Below are 22,661 nucleotides of genomic sequence, written 5' to 3'. Positions count from 1 at the left end.
TCTATAGTTTGGGTAATAGTATTACATCAATGTCATTTCCTGATTTTGATCATTTTGTTGTGTTTATATAAGAAGTTAACACTGGAGGATCTGGGTAAAGGCTATTCAGGAATTCTATAATTTTTATAACTTTTTTGTAAGTCCGAAATTATTTCAAAATTTAAACAAATTTTAAAATATACAGCTAGGAAACAATAGTTTTCTTTTTTCTTTTAATGTTTATTTATTTTGAGAGAGAGAGAGAGAGAAGCAGTGTGTGTGTGAGGGAGACAGAGAGAGAGAGAGAGAGAGAGAGAGAATGAATCCCAAGCAGGTTCTGTGCTGTCAACGCAGAGCCTAATGGGAGACTCAGTATCACAAATCATGACATCATGACCTGAGCCTCAATCAAGAGTCAGACACTTAACCGAATGAGCCACCCAGGTACCCCTTCAATAGTTTTCTTAAACTATTCAAATCAGGGCTTAAGAGAGATGGGATGAAGTGAGATGATATCCCGCTACATTCTTTTAACTGAATTTTAATAATATATTTACTTAACCCATTATCTCTAAAATATCATTTAAAGATGCATTCAGCACCACTCCAAAATGTAAAATGATTCAATTGCTTTTTAGGCAACTGAAACTGCATTTAATGTTATTTATACCCATTGAATACAGCAATATGCCAGCAACTGCAGGGCAAAGTAAATGGGGAGAAGAGAACCAGACCATCTTTTAGGCCTAAACATTTTTAGGGTCAATAATTTCTCCCACTTACCAATACTCTCACACCAATGTTTTCTTCTAACAACCATCCTGCACTATGAAGCTTCCTTCTAAGCCAAGAATGTAAGCAGAGAACTAACAAATGACAAATATTTGTATAGTGGTTTAAAAAAAAATTCTACTTGTAGCTTTACATGAGCTTTATGGTACCGAGAAACTAAGGTTTCCTTCATTAAAATCCTAAGTAGGGCAAAAGCCTTTGTTTACAATACACTGTACTAGACAATAAGAGAAACTAATCCTCAAAATCTATGATTTGATGATCCTCATCTTCTGTCATCCTCTTCTTTTTTGATTTTTTAAATGTTTATTCATTTTTGAGAGACAGAGAGAACACAGAATGAGTTGGGGAAAGGCAGAGAGAGAGAGAGAGAGAGAGAGAGAGAGAGAGAATCCAAAGCAGGCTCCAGGCTCTGAGCTGTCAACACAGAGCCTGATGCCGGGCTCGAACTCACTGACGGTGAGATCATGACCTGAGCTGAAGTTGGACACTCAACCAACTGAGCCACCCAGGCGTCCCATCTCTTCTTGCTTAAAAAACAAACAAAAACTACTCATTTTTCATCTTTAGGAAAAAATGGATTTGTTTCATTCTTTGTTGAAAGTCTAAGTTTGTAATGAATCTTTATCAAAAATACTGTCATCTTCCAGGCACTATATTGAATTAAAAGATATCAGGGTCCATGCTCCAGAGGTCAAAACTCAAACTAGGGAAGACTTCTCAGCACAACAAATCCCACACTGCAATCAAAAGTTCTACCCTTTGACACCCATTTGATACCAACTTTCCTACTGGAAAACAAAATTGAGTCAATCAGGGAAGTCACCTGTCCCAAATGCCCAACCAAGACAAAAATTTTCATCTTCCTACACACATTATATACTCACACACACCATCCACCAGAGGACTTTCAGTGATAGGAAGCTTACTCCTCTCAAGGGAGCCTGTTCCATTTCCATCTAAAAGATCTTCCAAAATTTACCACTCTGTTAAGTTCCACTTATTGGTTTTAGTTCTATCTTAAGGTAGTAATTGTTACACATGAGTTGCATGTGTATGTATATTTCATTTTTAGTGTTTTAGGTTTGAAAAATTTTTAACTTTTTTTTTTTTTTTTTTTTACTTTACAGCCAAGTTAGTTAGTGTACAGTACAACCATGATCTCAGGAGTAGATTCCTTAATGCCCTCTACCCATTTAGCCCATTCCCCTCCCACAACCCCTCCAGCAATCCTCTGTTTGTTCCCTATATTTAAGTCTCTTGTTTTTGTCCCTCTCCTTGTTATTATATTATTTTTGCTTCCCTTCCTTATGTTCATCTGTTCTGTATCTTAAAGTCCTCATATGAGTGAAGTCATATATTTGTCTTTCTGACTAATTTCACTTAGCACAATACCCTCTAGTTCCATCCACGTAGTTGCAAATGACATGAAAATCTTTTTTTATACTTAGTCATAAAATCCATGTCTCTCAAACTATGTGCATGCTTAAGCTAAAATAAAATCAAAATTCTCATACATGATTAAAATAACTATAGATATATAATATGATTAACAATGAACTTCAACAATAAAAAAAAAGATTGAAGGCAATTCCCTATGTGCTTTGGAGGAATATCATTTATAGTACCAGCAAAGCAGCATTATGTAACAGGGAGACCATTAGTCTGGGAGTCAGAAGAACTAGAGCTAGTCTCAGCTTAGTCTTTTACTAGGTGTGTGGTCTTGGACAAATTTCTTTTTTTTTTTTTTTTTTATATATATATGAAATTTATTGACAAATTGGTTTCCATACAACACCCAGTGCTCATCCCAAAAGGTGCCCTCCTCAATACTCATCACCCACCCTCCCCTCCCTCCCACCCCCCATCAACCCTCAGTTTGTTCTCAGTTTTTAACAGTCTCTTATGCTTTGGCTCTCTCCCACTCTAACCTCTTTTTTTTTTTTTCCTTCCCCTCCCCCATGGGTTCCTGTTAAGTTTCTCAGGATCCACGTAAGAGTGAAACCATATGGTATCTGTCTTTCTCTGTATGGCTTATTTCACTTAGCATCACACTCTCCAGTTCCATCCACGTTGCTACAAAAGGCCATATTTCATTTTTTCTCATTGCCACGTAGTACTCCATTGTGTATATATACCACAATTTCTTTATCCATTCATCAGTTGATGGACATTTAGGCTCTTTCCATAATTTGGCTATTGTTGAGAGTGCTGCTATGAACATTGGGGTACAAGTGCCCCTATGCATCAGTACTCCTGTATCCCTTGGGTAAATTCCTAGCAGTGCTATTGCTGGGTCATAGGGTAGGTCTATTTTTAATTTTCTGAGGAACCTCCACACTGCTTTCCAGAGTGGCTGCACCAATTTGCATTCCCACCAACAGTGCAAGAGGGTTCCCGTTTCTCCACATCGTCTCCAGCATCTATAGTCTCCTGATTTGTTCATTTTGGCCACTCTGACTGGCGTGAGGTGATACCTGAGTGTGGTTTTGATTTGTATTTCCCTGATAAGGAGCGACGCTGAACATCTTTTCATGTGCCTGTTGGCCATCCGGATGTCTTCTTTAGAGAAGTGTCTATTCATGTTTTCTGCCCATTTCTTCACTGGGTTATTTGTTTTTCGGGTGTGGAGTTTGGTGAGCTCTTTATAGATTTTAGATACTAGCCCTTTGTTGGACAAATTTCTTAATCTGGAACTCAAATTCCTCAAATCAAGAAAGTAAGCCAGAAAATAGCTCAAGTGTTTCTCTTTCAATACTTTAATCCCTCTCCCATCTCAGCTTTAAAAAAAGCTTGGTAATGCTAGATCTTTATGATTAAAGAGGATGGAAATAAATAAGAAAATCAAGCTAAAGATAAGCATAAAAGCATACTGCTTGTGTTCCTTATAACTTGCATAAGATATAAAATTAAACTTAATATTAAAATAAGGGGCTACCTCCCCCGTTCATGCTCTGTCTCTCTCTGTCTCAAAAATAAATAAAACGTTGAAAAAAAAATTAAAAAAAAAAATAAAATAAAATAAGGGGCTATACAGAGATGAGACAAACATTTGATACATAGGAGACCTAGGGCTATTGAGAAATCAATTCGACAAATATTAATTGACTACTATGGTTAAAGCCCTACCAAGCACTACAGGGACATAATGGTAAGACAGATACAGTGGAATCCTTGAGGAAGGTGTGAGAGACCAATACACGAGAAATCAGAAAGTAAAGAAGGTACATACAGGCACATACAGTAATTAGTAAACACTAGAAAACCTTACTCACTTCAGTGTTATAATCCAAAGAAACAGGAGAGAAAACAGGATAGGAAGGAAAAGATTCTGTATTGATCTGAAAAAAGAGTGGAAAGTTATAAAGGTAAAAATAGAAAACAAAACCACACTTTATCAAAAACTGCCCAAAACAGCAATTACTCAGTCACTCAAGTTCATATTTGTTAACTACCAGTGAGGGAAGAACTAAAACCAATGCCAAGAACCCAAATGAATCTCTGTGAAAAAGTTAGGAGTATCATCACCTGTGAGAAGGGACCTATGCTTGTCTTATTAAAGTCATCAGGACACCACTTAAAGCAGATGGACCAAAGACAGCATCAAGTCTACCAGATGCAAAGAGCAGAATCTTAAGTGACTATAACAGACCATATCCTCTGCTTCAGGGAAATGTCAGCAAAGCAGTGGTGCCCTTCTTTGGCGTTATCCAATTAAATTGGACTAAATTTAAAAATAGGAGCAGAAATACCTGACTTGGGTAAGGACCTTGTCCTCCAGGATATTGAGAAGGCATCTGTCCTCCAGGAAAGCCACCTACATGTTAAAAAAAAAAAAAAGTACAGTAAACAGATCTCATAGGATTTAACTTTTCAAAACAGCATTGACTATTATGAATAGAGAAACATGAGAACATTCACACCATGTTATTCAGTAGGGTAATTTTTTAAGATTATAATTCACTAAACCTAAAACCAACTTTGGTCACAGGAACCTTTTAAAATATTCCACGTCCTACACAGTTTCCTAACAAATAATACCTTTTTTTTTTTTTTTTTAAATACTTGAACCAAACTAAATTCTGATTCCATCTAGAAAGGATGCCAGGGCATAGTTCTGAGGGTTTAGGAGTGGTATAGGTGTGAGCTGGGAAGCTCCTGAAGGTTTTGGTTTTTTGGCTTTGGAACAGATTTTTTGTAACTCAAAAAGTGGGTCCTTATTTCCATCTTACTGATTGAACTTTTCCATCAAATTAATGCATTTCATGAAATCATGCATTTCATTTTATTTATTTATTACCATTTTATTTAATTTAGTTTTTAAATTTACATCCAAGTTAGCATATAGTGCACAATGATTTCAGGAGTAAATTCCTTAATTCCCCTTACTCATTTAGCCCAACACCCCCCCACAACCCCTCCAGCAACCCTCTGTTTGTTCTCCATATTTAAGAGTCTCTCGGGGCGCCTGGGTGGCGCAGTCGGTTGGGCGTCCGACTTCAGCCAGGTCGCGATCTCGCGGTCCGTGAGTTCGAGCCCCGCGTCAGGCTCCGGGCTGATGGCTCGGAGCCTGGAGCCTGTTTCCGATTCTGTGTCTCCCTCTCACTCTGCCCCTCCCCCGTTCATGCTCTGTCTCTCTCTGTCCCAGGGATAGATGAACATTGAAAAAAAAATTTAAAAAAAAAAAAAAAAAAAAAAAAAAAAGTCTCTCATGTTTTGTCCCCCTCCCTGTTTTTATAATATTTTTGCTTCCCTTCCCTTCCCTTATGTTCATCTGTTTTGTATCTTAAAGTCTTCATATGAGTGAAGTCATGTATTTGTCTTTCTCTAATTTGGCTTAGCATAATACCCTCTAGTTTCAGCCACATAGTTGCAAATGAAACCATGTATTTTAAATTATTTCTTGGGGCGCCTGGGTGGCGCAGTCGGTTAAGCGTCCGACTTCAGCCAGGTCACGATCTCGCGGTCCGTGAGTTCGAGCCCCGCGTCAGGCTCTGGGCTGATGGCTCAGAGCCTGGAGCCTGTTTCCGATTCTGTGTCTCCCTCTCTCTCTGCCCCTCCCCCGTTCATGCTCTGTCTCTCTCTGTCCCAAAAATAAATAAACGTTGAAAAAATTAAAATAAATAAATAAATAAATAAAGTATTTCTCTCTTTCTCTCTCTGCCCCATCCCCCCACTCATGAACGCTAAAATTAAAAAAAAAAAAATTATAAAAGTACTTAGTATAAAGTTTACTAAAGACTATCCCAAACATAACTAAGTTCTCTCAGTGGCAACTGAAAATTTTAAGTAGCACACTATTGTTTTTCTCTGGTACCTACCAGGTAGTGGGACCTGTGGTAGACCACCACCGTAAGACTGTGAGGGTGGCTGTGGATAGCTGGAAAAGCCTGCTCCACCTGGTGGGGGGGCTCCAAACCCTTGGCCTGGAGGAACTAGAATAAAAGAATAAATACAGTGACAGTTCTCATGATTGAAGAGTAAACTTTAGGAAAATATCTACTAATATCCACTAAGAAAAGTGGAAAAAATATGCAATTAATGCTATAACAGCAGTCTCTTTTGGTCTAAATTCAACTTATCAACTCTTTTCCGTTATGAAACAAATTAAAAAATTTTAACTTCATTCACCTTACTAAATAACTTATAGTAACAAAAATGCTAAGCTTTTTGGCCTTCAGACAAAGCTGTCCTAAAGGTCACAATTATGCTAAGTGAAATATCATAATCAATTCTTAAGATTACAAATAATCAAGTAAACTGCTATATATTGGTCCTTTATTACCATGAGATTTATTCTAATTCTTTTCACAACAGAATTTTTGAGAATGTTTCCAGCTTTCATGCCCCCAAGAACCTTTATCTTGCCAGCTAGGTTTATGGTCTTTGGTAGAGAGTAGGCTAAGAGCATCTCTGACCTCATATAAAACAAGCAAGAATGAAATGGATGAGAGAGAGAGAGAAAGAGAGAGAGAGAGAGAGGTAGAGAGGTAGAGAAGGAAAAATGATACAGCAATCCCAAATCATCACTAATGCCACAACCCACTACTCACCTCCAGGATAGGATGGAGCTCCCCCTGGTGGTGGGGCACCAGGATAGCCTCCAGGGGTTGGATAGCCTGCAGTGGCAGGGTAGCCTCCAGCTCCTGGGTAGCCACTACTTGGGGCTGGTGGGTAGGCACCTCCTCCCACTGGAGGAAAGCCAGTAGGATAAGGATACTGACCCGGAGGGGGAAAAGTTGACTCCTGACCTGCAGGCTGACAAACCAGAAAACTTTTCATATGAATGTGACCAAAACAAACAAACAAACAAACAAACAAACTGAAATAACTGTTAAGGTCTAAATTTTCTTTTACATAGTAAAAGTCACATTAAAAGTCTTGGTATCTTGTACTAGTTTACTTGTATGCTAGTTTGTCAAAACACTTGCTTTTCAGAACTCAGTTACATTCAATTCTACCTGTGTCGGGCAAGAGGGATCTGTTTCTCTATTTGGGAGTAAGAACTAGACTCTTCAGAAACCTCAAGGCTTCAGGAAAAACTATCAAAGCTCATTAGTTCCTTCATTTTCCTAATACCTGGAAATATTAGAAAGACGTATAGCTCTCTACCCTAAAGAGAATTCCTGGCTCTCTTGCGACACACCTGGACCTGTTACATAGTAGGAACAAAAAAGTGACCTGAGTTACCATGGGGTGTGACATTTGGAGCCCAGTTCAGACTAGAAAATGTCTAAGAGTGGCAGAGATTGTTACACGTTCACTAAACTTTCTCGCCTGGCCACAAAGCTAGACTACCTTTCCCAGACCCCTTTGCAGTTAAAGTAGGACCATATGACTGAACACTGGTGAATGAACAGAGACAGAAGTGATGTACACCACTTCCAATCTGGCCCCTAAAAACCTCCTGCCCAATCCTACACACTCTCTCTTCCTCTTTCCCTTTATCTGCCAGCTGGAAGCAGAGAATCCAGTGGAGGAATCCAAGACACTAGAGGATGATAAAGCCAACATGTGGAAGGAGCCTAGTAACCTGAAAGACTACATGGAATAAAGCCTCCTTGATACCCCACCCCACCACCCACCTGTCACTGACTTCTAGGAGACTAAAGAAAACAAGTTTTTATTGTGTTAAGTCACTTGGATGTTGGGGTTGTCTGTTTCAGAAATTAGTCTATAATAACTGAAATGGTAACCAGAGTCCAGTTGAGTATACAGGGACCTAGGAACATATTCATAATTCTCTTCTCTCCTATGATAAATTCAGGAGAGCTATATATTCATTTTACATAAGGATACTTACATTAACATTAATCTGCATAGACCTCTCTTTCTATTCTCCCATTGTTAGAAAGAAGCCCTATACATTTATGAATATAAAACTGAAATGCATAATTCTTTTTTTTTTTTTTTTAATTTTTTTTTTCAACGTTTATTTATTTTTGGGACAGAGAGAGACAGAGCATGAACGCGGGAGGGGCAGAGAGAGAGGGAGACACAGAATCGGAAACAGGCTCCAGGCTCCGAGCCATCAGCGCAGAGCCTGACGCGGGGCTCGAACTCACGGACCGCGAGATCGTGACCTGGCTGAAGTCGGACGCTTAACCGACTGCGCCACCCAGGCGCCCCTGAAATGCATAATTCTTACTTAAATGCCTCAGCTAGGAGTTTAGTCCTCATAGTATAGACATCAACAAGGCAGAACTTAGTAGCACATTTAAAAAATGTACTCCAAATACTAAAAGTGTCAGAACTGCAAATACAGGGACCTCTAATCCACTGCAATTTGTTATCTCTGAGTCAAGCCCTTAATTATTTTAAACCTTCTAATACAAAGGTTAAAAACCAGTGACTCATGGGATGGATTTAGCTTACATACATATTTTATTGGCCATACAACATTTAACATTAAAAAAAATTAATTTCCCATTTTAAAAAATTGGGGCAATTTCACATTAAATCCGTATTTCTGGCTTTACTTGAAGAAATGGAATATCTAGCAACATTGAGTCTGCATTGCAGCATGGCGACATTGGGCTGAAGCTGAGTACCTGCTGGCTTTCCATAAATGAGGCAAGTACATTCTCGTTCCCTCCCACCTCCTGCCTTCACACGCTTATTCTACTCGGTATCTCTGGGCAACTGAGTTTATGACCCCTGTTCTAGCATATGTGTAAGATCTGTCATGGGCTAGTCCTATACAACACCTGTTCCAAGTACATGAGCTATTTTACTATTATAAGTGGCAATACTTACAGGATATCCAGGGAAAGGTGGGTAGCCTGTTGGGGGATAGCCTGGGTATGACATTCTGTAACAATAAAAAAATGTCCTCTGTAATTTTTTATAAGGGTTAAGTCCTTAGAAGATACATATCATCAAGGGTTTTATACAAAATCTATCTTCTTTCAAGAGTCTGTCAGGCATTCAACATGTGAATATTAGAGGTATAAGCAAAGTTTATAAAATACTTTTTCATCTCCCCATTCATACCAACGGAGTCAGCATAGCATAGTAAATGTTCCAACTTCATCCTCCCCATACAATTTTTGTCATATCTTAATACTACCAGCACTATTATTTATGGAATATTTATGGAATATCTATAAGCCAATTAATTTTTCACTTAAATCTATTTTATATCACTTCCATATGTGGAAAACTTGCAATAGTTTCTGGCCACAAAGAGAAGGTAACATTAAAATGTAAAGATTAAAATAAATGCTTTCCAAATGCCATAGAAATCCCTTTATTTGGTGACATAACATTATGGGAAACAATGGTTAAGAGTTAACATTCATATCCACACACACCTTTTTTATAAACTTTTGATTAAGTTTCAAACTTAAAAGTAAAGAGTATAAGAAACCCCAAAGACTCAACACTCAGCTCTAGTAATTACGAATTCACGGCCAATTTTGTTTTTTCAATACACTCATTCATTCCCCATCACTCCACTGGATTATTTTGAAGCAAATCCCAGACATTCTACCATTTTAGCCTATACATACTTCAGTATATATTTCTAAAAACATTTTTTCTTAACAGGACTATTTTAAAAATATAACCATAATATCAATGTGTCAGTGCTCAAATTTCCAATTACCTTTTAAATATTTATTGCTTTTTATTTTGTACTTGTTTATTATAGAAAACCTGAAAGATTTTAGAAAGAACAGTGTTAGATTGAACTACGTGGCATTAATGAAATTCAACCGTTTTAACATACAAATTTCTTGTGGCTCAACCTAATATAATGTTCACATAACTTCATGTTCAGTTTCAACAACTGTCAAGTCACAGGTAATCCTAGTTCATTTGTACCCCAACCACTATCATTCCTAGATCATTTAAAGCAAATCCCCAAACATATCCCTTTACTCACAAGTATGTCAATATACTATCTGTAAAAAGAGAAGGACTCTTTTAAACCATAGTCATTTACCAATATTGTATCTTAAAAATTTAATAATTTTCTAATATCATCAAGTATCCAGTGTTCAAATTTGCCCAAATATCTCAAAATATTTTTTACAATTTGGCTGTTCAAATCAGTATACAACTATGGTCCATATATTCTAGTGACTTGGTGTGTCTCTTAAATGTCTCTAGTCTATAAGCCTCCTCTCTCATTTTTTTCAGTGCAGTTTATTTGTTGAAGGAACCAGAGAATTTGTCCTGAAATATCCCTCTATCTGGATTTGCCAACTGATTCTCCATAATAATCTTTAAAAGTTATTTCCTAAAAATTTATAGTCAGATCTAGAAGCTTGATCAGATTCAGATTCCTTTTTTGGCACAAATACTCAAAAATACTGTTTTGTTTCTGTCAGGAAACACCTAATGATCAGATGTCCCTCTTTTTTGTGGCTGATAATCAATGTGTGGATCTAATTCTATCATTTTTTCTTCATTAATTATCTGGAATCAAGAAATTTCCCTTTAGCAACTGTATGGTTTTCCTGAAATAGTTATATAGACTGTACTTTTTCTCTTCATTTACCAGTTTTCAAAATGAATTGGTTCCATAGCATAATAAGATGACTAATAAATTTTGAAGTATCAATATGAATTCAAGAACATTGGGGCGCCTGGGTGGCGCAGTCGGTTAAGCGTCCGACTTCAGCCAGGTCACGATCTCGCGGTCCGGGAGTTCGAGCCCCGCGTCAGGCTCTGGGCTGATGGCTCAGAGCCTGGAGCCTGTTTCCGATTCTGTGTCTCCCTCTCTCTCTGCCCCTCCCCCGTTCATGCTCTGTCTCTCTCTGTCCCAAAAATAAATAAACGTTGAAAAAAAATTAAAAAAAAAAAAAAAAAAAGAACATAAACATATCTGATATATTTCAATCCATTGCAGCTATTATTCTTATTAATGTTCAATTTCTCCCATCTTTGGCCAAGCAGAGCTTTTTTTTTTTTTTCAAGTAGGCACCACACCCAGCACAGATCCCAACATGGGACTTGAACTCACGACCCTGAGATCAAAACCTGAGCTGAGATCAAGAGTCAGATGCTTAACTGACTGAGGCACCCAAGCCCCTAAGGGAAGCCTTTAATATTGCCTGACACATTGTTTTGACACAATCTCCCAGACATTTTGGGTAACTTCCTTGCCATTTTATATCACATGATATTCCAGGCTCATTTTGTATTTTTCTTGCCTCAGACCTAGTCTACTCTCCAAGGAGCCCTGATCAGTTTTCATGGTAAATGACTGATGTTTAGAAATTACAACCGGAGTACTAGCAATGTTTACTGCTAGTAGTTGATCATTGTTTCTCTACGCCTTTTCAGTATGGGACAGGGTAATATTTTAAAAAAACAAAACATTCATATTGATATTTCCAGTTCAATTTTAGAATAATAGGGTTTTTAATTTAACATTTTATATATATATTTTCCCTTACACTGAACTTCTTAGTTCCTAATGACATTAACATACTACCTACTTTATCCTACTGTATAAATTCTATATAAACTCATAAGAGTTTCAGAATAATAATAACTAGTATGCTGAATAACTGCTTTCCAATAGATATTCCTGGATTTTGAGTATCACCTTATCTTGCAAAAATGATGTGATTAAATTACAGACCTTGGGGGAGATTATCTAGAGTATCTAGGTGGGCCCTAAATGTAATAATATGTATCCTTGTAAAAAGGAGGCAGAGGGAATTGAGCAGAAGGGAAGGCAATGTGACTATGGAGGCAGATACTGGAAAACACTGGCAGCCATCAGAAACTGGAAGAGGCAAGGAATAGATTCTTCCCTAGAGCCTCCTGGAGAGTGCAACCTTACTAACACCTCAACTTCAGCCCAGAGACACTGATTTAGGACTTTTGGCTTTCAGCAGCCACAGGAAATTAATACAAATACCCATATTGCTACAACATGATTGCTAAAAACAATTAAAATTCTTTTTTGCAGGGCACCTGGGTGGTACAGTCGGTTAAGTGTCTGACTCCTGATCTCAGCTCAGGTCATGATCTCACAGTTCACTGAGTTCGAGCCCTGCATAGGGCTCTGCACTGATGGCATGGAGCCTGCTTGCGATTCTGTTTCTGCTTCTCTCTGCCCCCCACCTCCCCGCTTGTGCACACATCTTTCTCCCTCTCTCAAAATAAACTTAAAAATTTTTTTTTTTGCAATTTGGGGTGGGGGTGTCTCTGGGTGTCTTAGTCCATATGGGCTGCTGTAACAAAACACCTGAAATTTTATTGCTTACGTTCCAGGGGCTGGAAGTCAAAGATCAAACCACCAACATGATCAAATTCTCTGGTGAGGGCCCTCTTCCTGGTTCATAGCTGGTGCTTTCTCCCTATGTCCTGACGTGGCAGAAGGGGAAGGGATCCTTCTGGAGCCTCATTTATAAGGCATTAATCCCATTCATAAGGGCTCTGCCTTCATTACATTAGCACTTCCCAAAGGCCTCACCTCCAAATACTGTCATCTTTAGGGGAAACACATCAGAGCATTACACTGGGATACACCCCACTATGAATGCACAGTCAAATTACTGTGTTTTAAAGATAGTTAAAATGATTCCTATAGAGTTAGGCTACCAATGTGATACCTATTTGGTCCACCTGTTTCACTGTGCTTTTAATTTTTAAAGATTACTTTGGGGGCACCTGGCTGGCTCAGTCAGTAGAGCATGCCACTCTTGACCTCAGGGCCGATCATTCAAGCCCCACAGTGGGTATGGAGCCTATCCAAAAAAAAAAAAAAAAATTTTTTTAAGTTTCAGTTTATAATTGCATAAAATATTTTCTTGGTCCCAAGTCAAATCAATAAAACAAGATATATTCAGAAAGATATTAGCTTCTATCCCTGCTCATTCCCTCGTCCTATATGTAACCATTATTTTTATGGCTTATACATCTATTGTGTTTTTTAAGCTGATATGTATATATTTATATCCCCATTCCTTTCTTAGATAAAATTTAGCCAATACATACACTGTTTCTTCACTTGGCTTTTTTCTTTTATTAAAGAGACCACTCATAGCAGTATATAGATAGTCTTCATTCCTTTTTACAACTACATAGTATTCCACTTTGTGGACTTTCCATAGTTTACTTAATAGCAAACATCTGAGTTGTTTCTAGTCTTTTACAAACAGTGCTACAACGAATAGCCTTGTGTAAGTATCTCTCTACATATTTTGCCAATATATGCCAATATATTTATTTATCCAATTTTATTAGACTAATTTTGTCTTTTAACGGTTATTTTTGAGAGAGAGAAAGAGATAAGAGTGGGAGAGGGGCAGAGACGGGGGGGACAGAGAATCTGAAGCTGGCTCTGAGCTGATAGCGGACAGCCCAATGTGGGGCTCAAACTAATAAACTATGAGATCATGACCTGAGTCAAAGTCAGATGCTTAACCAACTGAGCCACCCGGGCACCCAAGACTTAGACTAATTTTAAAATTAGTATACATTCTCTAATTGGGGGAAAAGAAAATAAGGTGGGGTGGCAGAATGCAGCCAATCTGGGATTAAAGAGGCAATCATACATTACCTATTCTCTGATAATATATGGTAATCAAGATTTGATAGTATTCTGATCAGCAAACATGACAGGGGAAATATCTTTTGCAAACTGCAGTCTGCACCAGAGAGTTTGAAAGTTATTTTCTTCAAAAGGAACTCATTTCTATTTGGAAATGCAAACAATAACTTGAAAATCTGATGATGTTAAGAAATTATTACATCTTTAGGTCTGATAATGGTATTATGATTTTTGTAAAGCATCTGCTTTTTTAGAGATATACACTGAATATTTATAGACAAAGTATGTCTGGGAATCACTTCAAAATCATATAAAAGGGTTATGCAGGAGTATAGATGAAACTAGATAAGTTGATTATTTATACAAGTATGTGGATATTCAATACACTCTTCTGTCCAGTTGTGCATTTAAAATTTTTTCATAATAAAGTTTTTGGTTTTTTTAGAAGACCGTTCATGTAGGGGTACCTGGGTGGCTCAGTCAGTTAAGCCTCCAACTTCGGCTCAGGTCATGATCTCACGGTTCGTGAGTTCAAGCCCCACGTCAGGCTGTGCTGACAGCTCAGAGGCTGGAGCATGCTTCAGATTCTGTGTCTCCCTCTCTCTCTGTCCCTCCCCCACTAGCGCTCTCTCTCTCTCTCTCAAAAATAAATAAACATTTAAAAAAAATTTTAAAGACCACTCATGTAAAACAAATGCAGCCAACGTGAACCCAAAAACCACAAATATATACGTATATATGTATAGTGTAAGTACCTTTTGCAATTGAAGAAAACACTACCAACCTAAAAGAAATGCAAATAAATAAGGGGAAAACAAATATTCAAAACAATACCATTTCATAGCCTGATCATATCTAAAAAACTGGGGCACATGGGTGACTTAACCATAAGCATCTGACTCTTGCTTTCAGCTCAGGTCATGATCCCACAGTGTGTGGGATTAAACCCCATGTCGGGCTCTGCACTGACAGTGAGGAAGGTGCTTGGGATTCTCTGTCTCCCTCTCCCTCTGCCACTCCCCCACTCATGTGCATGCACAAGCTTTCTTTCTCTCTCTAAATAAATAAATAATCTTTAAAAAAAATGATTCATTCATGTTGTCACAAATTGCAAGATTTCCTTCTTAAAAAAATATCTAGGGGTGCCTGGATGGCTCAGTCAGTTAAGCATCTGACTCTTGGTTTCGGTTCAGGTCATGATCTCAGAGTTCTTGAGCTCGAGCCCCACACCGGGCTCTGTGGTGACAGCTCGAAGCCTGATTGGGATTTTCTGTCTCTCTCTCTCTCTCTGCCCCTCCCCCACTTGTGCTCCCCCCACCCAAAATAAATAAATATTTATTTATATCTAAAAAACTATTGGTCAAATATAATAATATACCTGGCAAATACATCTATATAAAATCATTTATTTAGCATCTACCATAAAACACTGTACTAAGATTGGAGACTAACAGAATTACCAAAGGTTTAAACTAAGTTTTAAACGGTGATGGATAGGGGCACCTGGGTGGCACAGTCGGTTAAGCATCCAACTCTTGCTTTGGGCTAAGGTCATGATCTTATAGTTTGTGAGTTCGAGCCTTGCATCTGGCTCTGCTCTGACAGCATGGAGCCTGCCTGGGATTCTCTCTCTTCCCCTATCTCTGCCCCTCCTTGCTCTCAAAATAAATAAACTTTAAATAAATAAATAAATAAATAAATGAATAAATAAATAAATAAATAAATAAATAAATAAAATGGTGATGATACATTGGTAGGGAAGCTGAACAGCAATGTCATATGCAAGGCAAAAGATAGTATATAATTTAAGATAGACAATCATCAAAACACAATGAAACATAGACTAAGAGGCCAGTTAAGAGGCCTTCGGTATTGGTCTGGAATTAAATATTCATCATTCTCCACCAGATCAATCCTAATATCCCATACCTAACCAAGAAAATATCTTAACTATAGAGAACAAACTGATGGTTACTGGAGGGGAGTTGAGTGGATGGATGGGTTAAATAGGTGATGGGTACTGCAGAGGGCACTTGTGATGAGCACCAGGTACTGTGATGAATCTCTAAATTCTACACCTGAAATTAATATTGCACTATACGTTGATTAGCTGGAATTTAAATTAAAACTTGGAAAAAGAAAAATAAATAAATAAATAAAAACTTGGGAAAAAATCCTGTATCTGTCACTAGTACCACTACTTAAATTACCTATTACTAAGTACAGTAAGTAACCCAACACTTTTCTTTTTTTCCTTTGCAATGCCTCTCCTATTCTACCCATCATTTCTATTCTCATGGCCATATCCTTACACCAGGTTTTCATCATTGATGCCTATTTTAGTAAAATTACTTTTCTATTTATCTTGCATATACTCTCACAGTTATAATTTCCTGGGCACCATCACTAGATGAATTTTCCTAAAATGCTCCTCTTTCAGCATATCACTCTTCAGGTCAAACCTCCTCAAAGACTACTGCTAGAGTATCACACGAAAATGTATAGGCCTGAAATTCAGTTCTCCTTAGTACTGGCTCTAATTTATCTATTCATTTTATCTCTTAACAATACCTAACCTCCAATGAGACATCTCTACCACTTAAACCATTCCCAATGTGCCTTTGGTTAAGCCACTGTTATTAAATGACTTGGCCCTCATGCCTGGGTTCGCTCACCTTTCCTGACTTATCCAGCTCAAATCTTCTGTCCCTTTTTTTAATGTGTATTTATTTTTGAGACAGAGTGCAAGTAAGGGAGGGGCAGAGAGGGAGACACAGAATCTGAAGAAGGCTCCAGGCGCTGAGCTGCCAGCACACAGCCTGATGTGGAGCTCAAACTCAAGAGCCATGAGATCATGACCTGAGCCAAAGTCAGACACTCAACCAACTGAGCCACCCAGGTGCCTCTAATCTCTCCCTTCTTTAAACAATGTACAAGATAAAGTAGTACTTCTTAAACTTCATTATGTATGTAAATGACCTGAGGATCTTGTTAAAATGCAGACTCTGTTTCAGTAGTTCTGAGATGGGGCATGAGATTCTGCATTTCTTTTCTTTTTTTTTAATTTTTTTTTTAACGTTTTTATTTATTTTTGAGACAGAGACAGACAGAGCATGAACGGGGGAGGGTCAGAGAGAGAGAGGGAGACACAGAATCTGAAACAGGCTCCAGGCTCTGAGCTGTCAGCACAGAGCCCGACGCGGGGCTTGAACTCACAAACCGCGAGATCATGACCTGAGGCCGAAGTCGGACGCTTAACTGACTGAGCCACCCAGGCGCCCCAAGATTCTGCATTTCTTTTTTTTTTTTTTTTTTTTTTTTTTTTTTTTTTTTTTTTTCAACGTTTATTTATTTTTGGGACAGAGAAGGACAGAGCATGAACGGGGGAGGGGCAGAGAGAGAGGGAGACACAGAATCGGAAACAGGTTCCAGGCTCTGAGCCATCAGCCCAGAGCCTGACGCGGGGCTCGAACTCACGGACCGCGAGATCGTGACCTGGCTGAAGTCGGACGCTTAACCGACTGCGCCACCCAGGCGCCCCTGATTCTGCATTTCTAACTAGGCTTTTCAGGTGATACTGATGCTGCTGGTCTCTGAATCATATTTTGGTACCAGAATATTTTGGTATTTCTGGATCTACCAAATAATTTGCACACTTTTCAATGTGTTTTGGCTCTTCTCCCCATTATGGCTGTAAACGATTATCCATTTCTTTTACATCAAGACCCTAATCAAATCCAATTCAACATAATGAAATCCCATTATGTAATAAGTACTGTCCTAGGTGCTGATAGAAAGATGAGGGAGAAAAGTATCCTGCCTTTTGAGTACACAGTATATTGGGGCACCTGAGTGGCTCAGCTAGTTGAGCAGCCAACTTTGGGTCAGGTTATGATCTCACAGTTCGTGAGTTCAAGCCCCGAATTGGGCTCACTGCTCTCAGCTCAGATCCTGCTTCAGATCCTCTTCACTTCCCCCCTCTGCCCCTCCCCTGCTCGTGTGCTCTAAAATGAACAAACATTAAAAATAAATAAAGTGAATACACAGTACAGGAAAATGAGATAATAAATTTAAGTTATTGTAGTGTTCTTTATAACATAAGCACAAGAAGCTAAAAACACCAAATTGAGAATGAATAGGCATATATTGAGTCAAAGTTACAATAATAAAGATAATAAGAAGACTGATCCAGTCAGTTCTAAAATAATCATTTGGAATCCAAAGACCCAGTTGTAAAAATAGGAACAGGAGTATGGTTGGTATAAGGAGTAAAAGAGGGACAACAGCATCTTAGAAATAATCAGATGGACCAAGGGCAAAAGAGGTCAGTGTCAAAAGAAAGGGGGAAAAATCTGATAATAGTTTATGAGAAAATTAATAATTTTAAAGGCAACAAGTAGTTACAGTAACAAAGACTACATAAGTAACTTAAATTTCTAAATCTCAAGAACTGTCCCAGTGACAAAATCCCATTTCTACATTATTTTTCTTTTTTAGTACTTATTTTGCGAGAGCGTGCACGAAAGCAGGGGAAGGGCAGAGAGAGAGAATCCCAAGAGAACCTGACTCGGAGCTCGAACTCACAAACCTTCAGATGATGGCCTAAGCCAAATCAAGAGTCAGACAGGAGCACCTGGGTGGCTCAGTTGGTTGGGTGTCTGACTTTAGCTCAGGCCATGATCTCATAGTTTATGAGTCTGAGCCCTGTGTCAGGCTCTGTGCTGACAGCTCAGAGCCTGGAGCCTGCTTCAGATTCTGTCTCCTTCTCTCTCTCTCTCTCAATCTCTCTCTCTCTCTCTCTGCCCCTCCCCCACTCGCACTCTGGGTCTCTCTCTCAAAGTAAATACACATTAAAAAAAAAAAAAAGAGTCGGGCACTTAACTGACTGAGCCACCTAGGCGCCCATGGAAACTTAATTTTCAACGTACCTTTACCCCTTTTGGAGTCGTGCATGTATCATCTATTCAAAAGCTAGATTTAAAAAGCTTCTGTAAAAACTTAAACCCTATGGTGACTCAACAAATTACTCATTTTGCCCAAGGAATGGTAAACAAGAGTTCTTACTTCCTTTTTATCATTCTCCATCAGCAACTACTTTTAAAAGACTAGAAATCATTCTTGGTTCTCCAGACCATCTCCACCCAGTGAGTCAGCTACAAAAAGGGGTGGGTCTCACTACAGGAGTCTCAAGATGGCATCAAGCCCAGGAACACAAGAGGCAGCTGTTGCAGATTTGTGAAACAAATACAGAACAGGAAGGGCAAATGAAGATGGCCAACAGGAGATACTACAATTTTCCAAAACCTGCCTCTTGGTCGGGAAGGACTAATTAAATCAGTCAGCAAGGGCCACTGGATATAGAACTAGAGTCATGGCCAACCATGACTTCCTGGACAAGGTAGGCAGCCATCACCAGTGAGGAATAAAAAGCAGCTTAAGTTTGAAGTAGCTAAAATTCTCTCTTCCACCGATCTAGTGCTTGAGACTCCTTACCTGCCTGAAAGGTGACTCATGAAGCTTTAATTAGGACAGATTACTTTATCAGATCAGCTCCCCACCTGATAGAAGATAGTCGAGAGTTTAAAGGTTGGACGACTTTTCGTTTGTCACTTTATGGTGGACATCAGCCATCTCCCTATGTATGGGAAGTGTTGGCTGAGGACGGGCTATTAATCAGCATACTTGATGCTGTTCAGGGAATAGAAATCAAATCTGGAAAGCTATTTCCTAGAATAGTTTCCAAGAATTATAAACCCGAGCCAATGTACAATTTTAGGCGTAGGCCCTGTCCTACGGTTCACTAAGCACAGTACAAATTTCCCAAGTTTCCCTAAATTTGCTGTGTCACCGCAAAGTCTAGTCACTAGCCAGACAGCTTTCGGTATTTCTCGCTGGCTTTCCTACTCAGCCTTCCTTGAGGTGGCTTCAGCAGGGTCATCCTCTGGCTTCCCTCCCTCCACCTGTAGTCACCTGCCTGCGTGCAGGGTGTCACTAGTCCCTCTAATCTCGGGACAGCCGAGTGGCACAGAGGACGGTGAAAGGTCCTCCCGTCTTCCCGCCAGGCTGGCTGGCTGGCCGCCTAGCCTATCCCACCCCAAAGCGCCTCCGCCCGAACTCCCCACCGGTCAGCCCAGGTCCGGAGACACAGACGCCGAGACGCCCGCCACCCGGGAGGCCCACAGGCACCCCCACCGAGCCCTACCGCGGGGATACACGCGGGACCCCGCCACCTCCCGCACGGCAAGCCCCAGAGCTGGCCTGACCGACGTGACCCGGGGGACAGGGGCAGGAAGGGTAGGGGGCGCCATCGCTCACCTGACCCCGGGGAGCAGCGTTACAGCCCAACACTGGTCGCCAGCAAGATGGAGCCGGGGGCGGGGCCAGGAAGGCGGAGCGCAGCGGCCACCGCCCCAGCCCGTTAGGGGAGCTGCGGCGGCCGGGAACGCCCCCGGAGCAGGAGGGGCGGTGCTTCGGCTCAGCCTGGCTCGCGCTTTCGCTTAGTCCGCGCCTCCCAGCTCCACCTGCGGGAAGAGACGCTCCCTTCAGGTGGACTAGCCGGTTTTATCACTTTTCTCGGTCCCAAGGACCATCCCCAATCCCATTGGCGCTTTCTCAAATCACAGCAGTTTTGAGGAATCCCGGAGCCTTTTCAGTGACGGGCGGCTGAGAAGGGCCGCGACTGGGAGGCCAGGTGCAGCCTCTCCGCTTCCGATATACCGTCCTCCCTGGGACCTTCTAAGGATAAAGACCGTGTCTTTTATTAGATCCCTATGAAATCAATTAATATTTATTGGGGATTCTGTCTAGATAGAACTCGAGATATATTAATCAAAACAACTCCAGATGGGTTGTTAGGTGATTCTAGACTACCCTCACACTACAGCCCTAACATCTAACACAAATCCTCGCATTAAACATTTGAGGTGATTTCAAGGGCTCAGACCAATATCTTAAAGTCATTAAGCAAGTTTATTCCCGATGCAAAACCAGTCAGTTACCTTTCACAGTGGTTCGCAAAGTATGGTCCCTACACCAGTAGCAGTAAACTTCTTAGAAATGCAGATTTGGGGCTCCACCTTAGATCTACTGAATCATACTCTTAAGAGCAGAGCCCAGCAATTTGTTTAACAAGCCCTCCAGGTGGGCACCCTTAAGTTTGAGCACCATCAACTTACTACTCTTCAGGCTTTTCTACCCAAAAGCTTCCTCATAAGGGTGGGATAGGGTGAATTAAATTTTAAGTGGGAACAGCAAAATATACTTAGCCCCAAAACATCAGTGAAGTGAGGTCCTTGAGGAAGGTCACTGCCAAATTTAAACAAAACTGCACAACACTCTGGGTATCCAGCATTCATTCCCCAGTTCCTATCAGTCTCCCTACTTGACAAATAATGGGCCTCTCTGTCCAATCTGCCCACATAGACATCCAGATTTTAAGTGTTCCCTAAGAAGACGGTCCTTGCTTTTTTTTTTTTTTTCTTAATATTTATTTTGAGAGCGAGAGAGCACACAAACAGGGAAGGAGCAGAGAGAGAATCCCAAAGAGACTCTATGTTACCAGTGCAGAGCCTGATACAGGGCTCCAACTCATGAACTGTGAGATCATGACCTGAGCCAAAACTAAGAGTTGGGCACTTATACCGACTGAGACACCCAGGTGCCCCAGACTGTCTGTACTCTTCTTTGTCCCACACTATTCCCATGATGATTTCATCCCCACCTCTCCTTCTGCCTTAACTATCACCCTAAGAGGATATTTTTCAAATCTACTTCCAGCCCATTTTCCTGAGCTATAAGCCCAAATATCCAATAGCCTGTTCAGACCCTACCACATTTCTCACTTCATCCTTTCAACTTGTCCTTCCTTCCTGACACACAGTACCTCTAGGATCAAAGAGCTCTTCCTCATACTTCCTCTGCCTAGAAAGTACTACCTGCCTTTTAACAATTATTAATCTATTAAGATTCAATTCAAAGATCGCATGCCTCCTTCCTGCTTCAAGAAACTTCCTGACCTCATCCTTTTCCTTACTTTCCCTTAGGTAAGCAATTACTCCCTTTTTTGTGCCCAAATAGACCTTATCTAGATGTCCACTGTGGTATATTGAACAGCGGAGTCCCAGCATGAGCATGTAATTTACTTGTATTCAACCACATAAACTTAATAAAAACAAGTGCCCCTATCTGGCTCAGTTGGAAGAGCAAGTGACTCTTGATCTTGGGGTTTAAGTTCAAAACCTGTTGAGTGTAGAGATTACCTAAAAATATAATCTTAAAAAAAAAATTAGCAACAACAACTCTGAAGGTCATTATAGGGACCAGAGTTCATGTGAAATAGGGGCCAGTATGCTTCCCCTAATGTGAACATTCCACTGTGTAGGGTCTAATATTTAAATAAATTTTTTGTACCGTTAAAGCAGTAATTTTTGTCTCCCAGGAGACATTTGGCAATGTCTGGAGACGTTTTTGATTGTCACAACCAGAGGAGGCAAGGTGTTACCAGTATCTAATGGGTAGAGATCAGGGATACTACTAAACATTCTACAATGCACTAGGCAGCCCCCTTCAACAAAGGATTATTCCATCCCAAAAGTCAATAGTGCTGAGATTAAGAAACTCTTGAACTAAAATGTTTTTTCTAAAGAATAAATTGGGTCATGTCATTCCCTTGATTATAAAACCCAAACTCTTGGCCATGGTCCGAAACGCCCTATATAGTCTGGCCCCTGCCTACCTCTCTGATCTCATCCGTCTTCAACTTCTTTCTCAATCATTAAACTCTGGTCAAAGTGGCCTTATGTCCAGGAAAACATACCAGGTTTGTGCACAAACACATCAGAGATTCTTACGATCTTCACACTTATTGCTTCTACTAGGA

The 22,661-nt window shown here is 39.9% G+C and overlaps 1 protein-coding gene across 8 annotated transcripts in view; it reads right to left on the bottom strand.

Moving 5' to 3' along the window:
- Positions 1–22,661, bottom strand: part of LOC115527024 (annexin A7) — a 51,420-nt gene that overhangs the window by 14,801 nt on the left and 13,958 nt on the right. For 2 of the 8 annotated variants that reach the window (XM_030334376.1, XM_030334380.1), the window contains 5 exons: positions 9,028–9,082; positions 6,825–7,029; positions 6,093–6,206; positions 4,524–4,588; positions 4,047–4,112 (listed from right to left, as the gene is read on the bottom strand). In XM_030334376.1, the coding sequence (XP_030190236.1) occupies positions 4,047–4,112; positions 4,524–4,588; positions 6,093–6,206; positions 6,825–7,029; positions 9,028–9,082 (505 nt within the window). Of the gene's footprint in view, positions 1–4,046; positions 4,113–4,523; positions 4,589–6,092; positions 6,207–6,824; positions 7,030–9,027; positions 9,083–14,538; positions 14,561–18,711; positions 18,734–20,098; positions 20,519–22,661 lie in introns of those variants that run through there. The other 6 variants (XM_030334381.1, XM_030334379.1, XM_030334378.1 and 3 more) reach the window with 6 other exon arrangements.

The sequence above is a fragment of the Lynx canadensis genome, chromosome D2 (assembly GCF_007474595.2).
Source record: "Lynx canadensis isolate LIC74 chromosome D2, mLynCan4.pri.v2, whole genome shotgun sequence".
Taxonomy (NCBI): Eukaryota; Metazoa; Chordata; class Mammalia; order Carnivora; family Felidae; genus Lynx; species Lynx canadensis.
Note: the sequence above shows the minus strand (reverse complement) of the source record. Positions and strands in the feature narration are given on the sequence as shown.